At 48.6% G+C, this 10,493-nt stretch overlaps 1 protein-coding gene across 1 annotated transcript in view; it reads left to right on the top strand.

Annotated features, from left to right (window-relative positions):
• Positions 1-8,364: 8,364 nt before the first annotated feature.
• Positions 8,365-10,493, top strand: part of LOC311164387 (uncharacterized protein) — a gene marked incomplete at its 5' end in the record, with an annotated part of 12,259 nt that continues 10,130 nt past the window's right edge. The window contains one exon of the mRNA XM_084223826.1: positions 8,365-8,404. Within this exon, the coding sequence (XP_084079952.1) occupies positions 8,365-8,404 (40 nt within the window). The remainder of the gene's footprint in view (positions 8,405-10,493) is intronic.

The following is a 10,493-nucleotide window of genomic DNA, read 5'->3' as shown; positions in this document are numbered from 1 at the left end:
GGTGGGGGGGTTCCCTTTTTTAGGGAGGGGGTCCCGGGGGTGTTTCCCTTTTCCCGGGGGTGTTTCCCTTTTCCCGGGGGTGTTTCCCTTTTCCCGGGGGTGTTTCCCTTTTGGGTCGGGGGTCCCATCCTGAGGGTTGTTTCCATTCCGAGGGTTCCCTTTTTGGGTCAGGGGTCCCACCCCGGGGGCGTTTCCCTTTCCCGGGGGTGTTTCCCTTTTTGGGGTCGGGGGTCCCGGGGGTGTTTCCCTTTACCCGGGGGCGTTTCCTTCCCTATTTGGGGTCGGGGGTCCCACCCGGGTTTGTTTCTCTTTCCCGGGGGTGTTTCCCTTTTGGGTCGGGGGTCCCACCCAGGGGCGTTTCCCTTTCCCGGGTTGTTTCCCTTTTGGGTCGGGGGTCCCACTCGGGGGTGTTTCCCTTTCCCGGGGTCCCATTTTTGGGTCGGGGGTCCCACCCGGGTTGTTTCCCTTTTTTGGGTCGGGGGTCCCACCCCGGGGTGGTTTCCCTTTCCCGTGGGTGTTTCCCTTTTGGGTCGGGGGTCCCACCCCGGGGGCGTTTCCCTTTCCCGAGGATCCCATTTTTGGGGTCGGGGGTCCCGGGGTTGTTTCCCTTTCCCGGGGGGTTCCCTTTTGGGTCGGGGGTCCCACCCCGGGGGCGTTTCCCTTTCCCGGGGTCCCATTTTGGGTCGGGGGTCCCATTTTGGGTCGGGGGTCCCATTTTGGGGGGGGGTCTCTCTCACCCGCCCCGGGGCCGCGCTGGGGCCGCGCCGGGGCCGCGCTCCGCTCGCTCCGCCTCAGGCGCCGCCAGGTCCGGCGCAGCAGCGGCTCCGCCATCGCCCCGGGACCCCCCAAAAACCCCCCCGGGACCCCCAAAAACCGCCCGGGACCCCCCAGAAACCGCCCGGGACCCCCCAGAAACCGCCCGGGACCCCCCAGAAACCGCCCGGGACCCCCCAGAAACCGCCCGGGACCCCCCAAAAACCCCCCGGACCCCCGGGAGCCCTCAGGGACCCCCGGAGAGCCCCGGGACCCCCCGGAGGAGGCGGGCGGGGCTGGGAGGGCCCCGGAGCGGCGGCGCCGTCCCGGGAATGGCGGAAACGGGCGGGAGGGGGAGGGGAAACAGCTGGAACGGGGGGGGAACAGCTGGAATGGGGCGGGGAACAGCTGGAACATGGGGCGGGGAACAGCTGGAATGGGGCAGGGAACAGCTGGAATGGGGGAGGGGGAACAGCTGGAACGGGGGGGAAACAGCTGGAATGGGGCGGGGAACAGCTGGAATGGGGGAACAGCTGGAATGGGGCGGGGAACAGCTGGAATGGGGCAGGGAACAGCTGGAATGGGGGGAAAACAGCTGGAATGGGAAGGGGAACAGCTGGAATGGGGGGAACAGCTGGAATGGGGGGGAACAGCTGGAATGGGGGAAAACAGCTGGAATGGGGGGGAACAGCTGGAATGGGGGGAACAGCTGGAATGGGGGAACAGCTGGAACATGGGGAGGGGAACAGCTGGAACCGGTGAACAGCTGGAATGGGGCAGGGAACAGCTGGAATGGGGAGGGGGAACAGCTGGAACGGGGGGGAACAGCTGGAACGGGGGGGAACAGCTGGAATGGGGAGGGGAACAGCTGGAATGGGGAGGGGAACAGCTGGAATGGGGCGGGGAACAGCTGGAATGGGGCGGGGAACAGCTGGAATGGGGAGGGGAACAGCTGGAATGGGGGGGAACAGCTGGATCGGGGGGAACAGCTGGAATTGGGGGTTCGCACCCCTCCCCCTTTTCGGGGCTCCAGTCCCGATTTTGGGGCATTTTCCCCATTTTTGGTCTTTTTCCCCATTTTTCGGGGTTTTATTCCCATTTTTTTCTCTTTCCCTCCCATTTTGGGGATTTTATTTTTTCCTCCCATTTTTTTCGGGTTTTTCCCTCAATTTTTTGAGCCTTTATTCTCTTTTTTCCTGAAATTTTCCCCTCCATTTTTTTTGGTTTTCCTCCCCATTTTGGGATCTTTTCCCCCTTTTTTAAATTTCATTTTCCCCCCATCTCTTTCCCTTTATTCCTTTTTTATTTGTGGTTTTTTTTACTTTATTCCCTTTTTTCTGTTTGTTTGGGTTTTTTTCCTTTATTCCCATTTTTTTCTCTTTCCCTCCCAGTTTTGGGATTTTATTTTTTTCCTCCCATTTTTCCCGGGTTTTCCCTTCCCTTTTTGGGGCTTCATTCCCATTTTTGGAGCTTTTCCCCCTCCATTTTTGGGGCTTTATTCCCATTTTTTTCGGGTTTTCCCCCAATTTTTTTGGGCTTTATTCTCTTTTTTCCTGAAATTTTTCCCTCCGTTTTTTTGCTTTTCCTCCCCATTTTGGGATTTATTTTCCCCTTTTTTCCCTTTTTTTTTTCCATTTTTTTCCATTTTTCCCCCATCCCTTTCCCTTTATTCCTTTTTTTTGTGTTTTTTTTTTCCCCTTTATTCCCTTTTTTTGTTTGTTTCTTTTTTTGCTTTGTTCCCATTTCAGTTTTTTTTTGCTTTATTCCCATTTTTGGTTTGTTCGGGTTCATTTTTTTTACTTTATTTCCCTTTTTTTGTTTCTTTTTCCCCTTTTTTTTTTGTTTTATTTTTTCATTTTTTTGCTTTTTTTGCCCTTTTTTTGGCCCCGTCCCCGCCGGAAATCGCCCGGGCCGGCGGCGCCGCCTCCTCGCAGCTTTTGGGCCAAAAAAACCCAAAAAACGGAACCGAAAGGGCCCCAAAAGCGGCGCCGGGACCTCCGGGGGCCGAAATTCAAATTTCGCTCTCGGGGCCGCTCGAGCGCGGCGGCTCCGCCCGGAGCCAAAAACGGAACCGGAACCCCAAAATTCGGGAATTTAACCCCAAAATCCGAGCGTGGAACTCAAAATTCGGAATTTTAACCCCAAAATTCGCGATTTAACCCCCCAAATTTGGGATTTTTCCCCCAAAATTCGCGATTTTAGCCCCAAAATTCGGGATTTTAACCCCAAAATCCAAGAGTGGGACCAAAAATTCGCCATTTAAACCCCAAAAATTCCGGATTTTACCCCCAAAATTCGGGATTTTTCCTCCAAATTCGCGATTTTACCCCCAAAATCCGAGCGTGGAACCCAAAATTCGCCATTTTAGTCCCAAAATTCGCCATTTTAGTCCCAAAATTCGCGATTTAAACCCCAAAATTCGCCATTTTACCCCCAAAATTCGGGATTATAACCCCCAAATTCGCGATTTTACCCCAAAAATCGGGATTTTTAAAAAAATCGGGATTTTTTCCCCAAAATTCGCGATTTTAGCCCCAAAATCCGAGAGTGGAACCCCAAAATTCGCGATTTTACCCCAAAATTTCGGAATTTTAGCCCCAAAATTCGGGATTTTTTCCCCAAAATTCGGGATTTTCACCCCAAAATTCGCTATTTTAGCCCCGAAATTGGGGATTTTTATAAAAAATGTGGGACTTCACCCCCAAAATTGGGAAATTCCCGGCGATTTATGCAAAAATTCGGGATTTTTCCCCAATTTTTTGGGATTTTATCCTTCATATTCTGGATTTTGGCCCCAAAAAAATCGGGATTTTCATAAAAAATTCGGGATTTTCACCCACAATTTGGGATTAAAAAAAAAATAATCGGGATTTTTACCCTAAAATTCCGGATTTTACCCCAAATTTGGGATTTTTACCCTAAACGTTGGGATTTTACCACAAATTCGAGATTTTTTACCCCAAATTCGGGGTTTTTCCGTGAGTTTGTGCCAAAAATTCGGAATTTTACCCCAAAAATTCGGGACTTCACCCCCAAATTGGCGATTTATTGGCGATTTATGCACAAAAATCAGAATTTTTACCCCCAAATTTGGGATTTTTACCCCCAATATTTTCGAGTTTATCCCAAATTTGGGGATTTTTATTAAAAAATTGGGATTTAAACCCAAAATTGGGATTTTTTTTGTCAGTTTGTGCAAAAAAATTCGGGATTTTTACCCCAAAATTGGGGAATCCAACCCAAAATTTGGGATTTGCTTTTGAGTTTATGCCAAAAATTCGGGATTTTTTTACTCAAAATTCCCATTTTTGTATCAGAAAAATCGGGATTTTTACCCCAAAATTGGGATTGGACCTAAAAACCCTTGGGATTTCACCCCCAAAATTCAGAATTTTACCCTCAAAAATTCAGGATTTTACAAAAAAAAATTAAAAAATGCGATTTCACCCCAAAATTCGCGATGTTTCACCCCAAAATTCGGGATTTTAACCATAAAATTCAAATATGACCCCCCAAAAATTCCGGATTTTGACCCCAAAAATTCGGGATTTGATCCCAAAAATTAAGATTTTTTAACCCAAAAATTCGTTATTTTACCCCAAAATATCGGTTCGCCCCAAAAATTTGGGATTTTTACCCCAAAAATTCAAAATATTCCCCCCAAAATTCGGCATTTTTACCCAAAATTGGGCGTTTTTCACCCCCAAATTGGGGATTTTTCACCCCCAAAGTTCCCCCGTGGGAATTCGGGGCCTTTCGGGGCCGTTTTTTGGTTTTTTTTGGTGATTTTTGGGGTTTTTTGGTCGGTTCGGGGCGGAGGAGGAACCGAAAGCGGAGGGGGAGGGGCCGGGGGGGGGAGGGGAAGCGGGGAGAGAATTCGGGGAGAGAGAAAAGAGAAAATTTGGGGTGAGAGGGGAAAATTTTGGGGTTTCTGGGGAGGTTTTGGGGTGAGAAGGGAAAATTTTGGGGTCAGGGAGGAGAATTTGGGGTGAGAAGGGAAAATTTTGGGGTTCCTGGGGAGGATTTGGGGTCGGGGAGGAGAATTTGGGGTGGGAGGGGAAAATTTGGGGTGGGGGAGGAAAATTTTGGGGTGAGAGGGGAAAAATTTGGGGTTCCTGGGGAGGTTTTTGGGGTCGGGGAGGAAAATTTTGGGGTGAGAGAGGAAAATTTTGGGGTCGGGGAGGAGAATTTGGGGTCAGGGAAAGAAATTTTGGGGTTTCTGGGGAGGTTTTTGGGGTGAGAGGGGAAAATTTGGGGTTCCTGGAGAGGATTTGGGGTCGGGGAGGAAAATTTTGGGGTGAGGGGGGAAAATTTGGGGTCGGGGAAAGAAATTTTGGGGTTCCTGGGGAGGATTTGGGGTGAGAGAGGAAAATTTGGGGTGAGAGGGGAAAATTTTGGGGTTCCTGGGGAGGATTTGGGGTCGGGGAGGGGAAACTTGGGGTGGGGGAGGAAAGTTTTGGGGTTCCTGAGGAGGATTTGGGGTGAGAGGGGAAAAATTTGGGGTTTCTGGGGAGAATTTGGGGTCGGGGAAAGAAATTTTGGGATGAGAGGGGAAAATTTGGGGGTTTTGGGGAGGTTTTTGGGGTGAGAGAGGAAAATTTTGGGGTTCCCGGGGAGGATTTGGGGTCGGGGAGGGAAATTTTGGGGTTCCGGGAAAGAAATTTTGGGGCTCCTGGGGATAATTTGGGGTGGGGGAGGCGATTTTGGGGTCCCGGGAAGGATTTTTGGGGTCCCAGAGGAATTTTTGGGGTCGGGAAGGAAAATTTTGGGGTGAGAGAGGAAAATTTTGGGGTTCCTGGGGAGGATTTGGGGTCGGGGAGGAGAATTTTAGTGGGAAAAGAAATTTTGGGGTCCCGGGAAAGATTTTTGGGGTGAGAGAGGAAAAATTTGGGGTTCCTGGGGAGGTTTTTGGGGTCGGGGAGGAAAATTTGGGGTCGGGGAAAGAAATTTTGGGGTTCCTGGGGAGGTTTTTGGGGTGAGAGAGGAAAATTTTGGGGTTCCTGGGGAAAATTTGGGGTCGGGGAGGAAAATTTTGGGGTGAGAGGGGAGGATTTGGGGTCGGGGAGAGGAAATTTGGGGTGAGAAGGGGAAATTTTGGGGTCCTGGGGAGGATTTGGGGTGAGAGAGGAAAATTTGGGGTCGGGGAAAGATTTTTGGGGTCAGGGAGGAAAAATTTGGGGTGGGAGGGGAAATTTGGGGTTCCTGGGGAGATTTTGGGGTGGGGGAGGCGATTTTGGGGTCCCAGAGGAATTTTTGGGGTCGGGAAGGAAAATTTTGGGGTTCCTGGGGAGGTTTTTGGGGTGAGGGAGGGAAATTTTGGGGGTTCCTGGGGAGGATTTGGGGTCGGGGAAAGAAAATTTTGGGGTTCCTGGGGAGGTTTTTGGGGTCGGGGAGGAAAATTTGGGGTGAGAAGGGAAAAATTTGGGGTTCCTGGGGAGGATTTGGGGTCGGGGAGGGGAGAATTTTGGTGGGAAAAGAAATTTTGGGGTCCCGGGAAAGATTTTTGGGGTGAGAGAGGAAAATTTTGGGGTGAGAAGGGAAAATTTTGGGGTTCCTGGGGAGGTTTTTGGGGTGAGAGAGGAAAATTTGGGGTCGGGAAGGAAAATTTTGGGGTTCCTGGGGAGGTTTTTGGGGTCGGGGAGGAAAATTTGGGGTCGGGGAAAGAAATTTTGGGGTTCCTGGGGAGGTTTTTGGGGTGAGAGACGAAAATTTTGGGGTGAGAGAGGAAAATTTTGGGGTTCCTGGGGAGGATTTGGGGTCGGGGAAAGAAATTTTGGGGTCACTGGGGAGATTTTTGGGGTCAGGGAGGAGAATTTGGGGTGAGAGGGGAAAATTTGGGGTGGGGGAGGAGAATTTGGGGTCCCGGGAAGGATTTTTGGGGGTTCCAGAGGAATTTTTGGGGTCCCGGGCGGGGATTTGGGGTCCCTGGGGAGATTTTTAGGGTCGGGAAGGGGAACTTGGGGTGAGGGAGGAAAATTTTGGGGTTCCTGGAGAGGATTTGGGGTCGGGGAAAGAAATTTTGGGGTTCCTGGGGAGGTTTTTGGGGTCGGGGAGGGGAAACTTGGGGTGAGAGAGGAAAATTTTGGGGTGAGGGGGAAAATTTTGGGGGTTTCTGGGGAGGATTTGGGGTCGGGGAAAGAAATTTTGGGGTTCCTGGGGAGGTTTTGGGGTGGGGGAGGCGATTTTGGGGTCCCGGGAAGGATTTTTGGGGTCCCAGAGGAATTTTTGGGGTCGGGAAGGAAAATTTTGGGGTGAGAGAGGAAAATTTTGGGGTTCCTGGGGAGGATTTGGGGTCGGGGAGGAAAATTTTGGGGTCGGGAAAAGAAATTTTGGGGTTCCTGGGGAGGTTTTTGGGGTGAGAGGGGAAAATTTGGGGTGAGGGGGGCAAATTTGGGGTTCCTGGGGAGAATTTGGGGTCAGGGAGGAGAATTTGGGGTGAGGGAAAGAAATTTTGGGGTTCCTGGGGAGGTTTTTGGGGTCAGGGAGGGGAATTTGGGGTTCCTGAAGAAGTTTTGGGGTTTCCGGGAGAGATTTTGGGGTCCCTGAGTGTTTTTGAGGTCCCTGAAGGAGATTTTGGGGTCCCTTTAGGGATTTTGGGGTCCCTTTAGGATTTTTGGGCTCCCTTTAGGGTTTTTGGGCTCCCTAAGTGAATTTTGGGGTCCCAGAGGGGATTTTAGGGTCGCAAAGGGAATTTTGGGCTCCCTTTAAGATTTTTGGGCTCCCTTTAGAGTTTTTGGGCTCCCTTTAGGATTTTTGGGCTCCCTGAGGAGATTTTTGGGCTCCCTTTAGGGATTTTGAGGTCCCTGAGGGGATTTTGGGTTCCCTGAGGAGTTTTTGGGGTCCCTTTAGGATTTTTGGGGTCCCTCACGGATTTTTGGGCTCCCTTTTGGGATTTTTGGGCTCCCTTTAGGAATTTGGGGTCCCTTTAGGATTTTTGGGCTCCCTGAGGAGTTTTTGGGGTCCGTTTAGGGTTTTGGAGGTTCCTGAGTGGATTTTGAGGTCCCTGAGGGGATTTTGGGGTCCCTTTAGGGATTTTGGGGACCCTCACGGTTTTTGAGGTCCCTGAAGGAGTTTTTGGGCTCCCTTTAGGATTTTTGGGCTCCCTTTAGGATTTTTGAGGTCCCTGAAGGAGATTTTGGGTTCCCTGAGGAGTTTTTGGGGTTCCTTTAGGATTTTTGGGGTCCCTTTAGGGTTTTTGGGCTCCCTTTAGGATTTTTGGGCTCCCTTTCAGGTTTTTGGGGTCCCTTTTGGGATTTTGGGGTCCCTTTAGGGATTTTTGGGGTCCCTTTAGGATTTTGGGGTTCCCTGGGTGAATTTTGGTGTCCCTGAGGGGATTTTGGGCTCCCTTTAGGGATTTTGGGGTCTCTGAGGGGTTTTTGGGGTCCCTCACGGTTTTTGGGGCCCCTGACAGAGATTTTGGGCTCCATTTAGGATTTTGGGCTCCATTTAGGATTTTTGGGCTCCCTTTAGGATTTTGGGGTTCCCTGGGTGGATTCTGGGCTCCCTTTAGGGATTTTAGGGTCCCTTTAGGGTTTTTGGGTTCCCTGAGGATTTTTTGGGTTCCCTTTAGGTTTTTAGGGTCCCTCCCGGTTTCGGGGTGCCGGCAGCCCAATGGATCCCTACGGGAACTGGCTCCCCACAGCCCCCCCAGGTGAGGCCTCAATTCCCATTCCCATTCCCAATCCCCCATTCCCATTCCCATTCCCATTCCCATTCCCATTCCCATTCCCCATTCCCATTCCCATTCCCATTATTCCCATTCCCATTATTCCCATTCCCATTCCCATTATTCCCATTCCCATTCCCATTATTCCCATTCCCATTCCCATTATTCCCATTCCCATTATTCCCATTCCCATTCCCATTTCCATTATTTCCATTCCCATTCCCATTCCCATTCCCATTCCCATTCCCATTTCCATTATTTCCATTCCCATTCCCATTTCCATTTCCATTCCCATTCCCATTTCCATTATTCCCATTCCATTCCCATTATTCCCATTCCCATTATTCCCATTCCCATTCCCATTCCCATTCCCATTATTCCCATTCCCATTCCCATTCCCATTCCCAAAATCCCCAAATTCTCTTTTTTTCCCTGCCCCAAACCCCAAATTCTCCTTTTCACACCCAAATCCCCTCAATTTTCCCTCCCCTCCTCCTGTCCGGGTCCAACCCCCTCAAAATCCCCAAATTTCGCTTTTTCCTGCCTCATTTCCCCTTTTTCCTCCCCAAATTTCCCATTTTTTCCTCATTAAATCTCCAATTTTCCCATTTTTCCCTGGGTTCAATCCCCAATTTTCCCTTTTCCCCATAAAATTCCCATTTCCTGCTGAAATCCCCAAATTTCCCCCTTTTTTTTCGAGTTAAATTCAATTTTTTCCCAGGTTGAAACCCAAATTTCCCCTTTTTTCTACATTAAAATCCCCAAATTCTTTTTCTGGTCTTAAATCCCAAATTCCCATTTTTATTCCATTTTTATCCCATTTTTATTCAATTTTTATTCCCATTTTATTCCATTTTCATTCCATTTTTATTCGGGTTTTTCCCCATTTTTATTCCCATTTTCATCCCATTTTTATTCCCTTTCATCCCATTTTATTCCATTGTTATCCCATTTTTATTCCCATTTTATTCCCATTTTTATTCCATTTTTATCCCATTTTATTCCCATTTTTATTCCCATTTTTCTCCCATTTTTATCCCATTTTTATCCCATTTTTATTCCCGTTTTCCCCATTTTTCCTGGCTTTTTCCTCCTTTTCCCCCCTCATTTTTTCCCCATTTTCCCCCCTTTTTTTCCCCCATTTCATCCTGGTTTTTCCCCCTTTCTTCCCCCATTTTTCCTCATTTTTCCCCAATTTTCCCTCAGCTTTTTCTCCTTTCCCCCCTCCATTTCACCATTTTCCCTCCTTTTTTCCCTCCTTTTTTCTGTTTTTTCCCCATTTTTTCCCATTTTCCCCTTTATTTTCCCCATTTCTTCCTTCTATTCCCCTTTTCCCCTTTATTTTTTTTGTATTTTCCCCTTTTTTCCCATTTTCCCCTCATTTTTTCCAGGTTTTTTTTCCCTTTTATTCCTCTTTTTCCCCCAATTTTCCCATTTTTAAACTTTTTTTTTCCTTTTCTCCCCCTCATTTTTTCCTTTTTTCCCAATTTTTTTGCCCAACTTTTCCTCCTTTTTCCCAGTTTTTTTTCCCCTCCCCCCCTCATTTTCCTCTCAATTTCCCCAATTTTTCCCCAATTTCTTCCCAATTTTCCCTCCAATTTTCCTCTCAATTTCTCCCATTTTTCCCCCAATTTCCCCCTCAATTTCCCCCATTTATTCTCATTTTTTCCCAAAATTTCCCCCCTTTTATTTCCCCCTTTTCCCCCTCATTTTCCCCATTTTTTCCCCTTTTTCTCCCATTTTTTTTCTCCTCTTTTCCTCCATTTTTCCCAGTTTTTTCCTCTTTTATTTCTCTTCCCCCCCAATTTTTCCTTCCATATTTTCCCCCTTTTTTCCCAATATTTTCCCCCCCATTTTTCCCTTTTTTTCTTTGCCATTTTTCCCTTTCCCCCCTCATTCCCCTGCTTTTATTTCCCTTTTTCTCCCCATTTTTCTCTCCATTTTTCTCCTCTTTTTTCCCATTTTCTCTCCTTTTTCCCCCCATTTTTTCCTGTTTTTTCCCCTCCTCCTTTCCCAATTTTCTCCCTTTTTTCCCCAGATTTTCTCCATTTTCCCCCATTTTTCCCCAATTCCT

This window comes from Fringilla coelebs, assembly GCF_963513975.1.
Source record: "Fringilla coelebs genome assembly, chromosome: 32".
NCBI lineage: Eukaryota > Metazoa > Chordata > Aves > Passeriformes > Fringillidae > Fringilla > Fringilla coelebs.
Note: the sequence above shows the minus strand (reverse complement) of the source record. Positions and strands in the feature narration are given on the sequence as shown.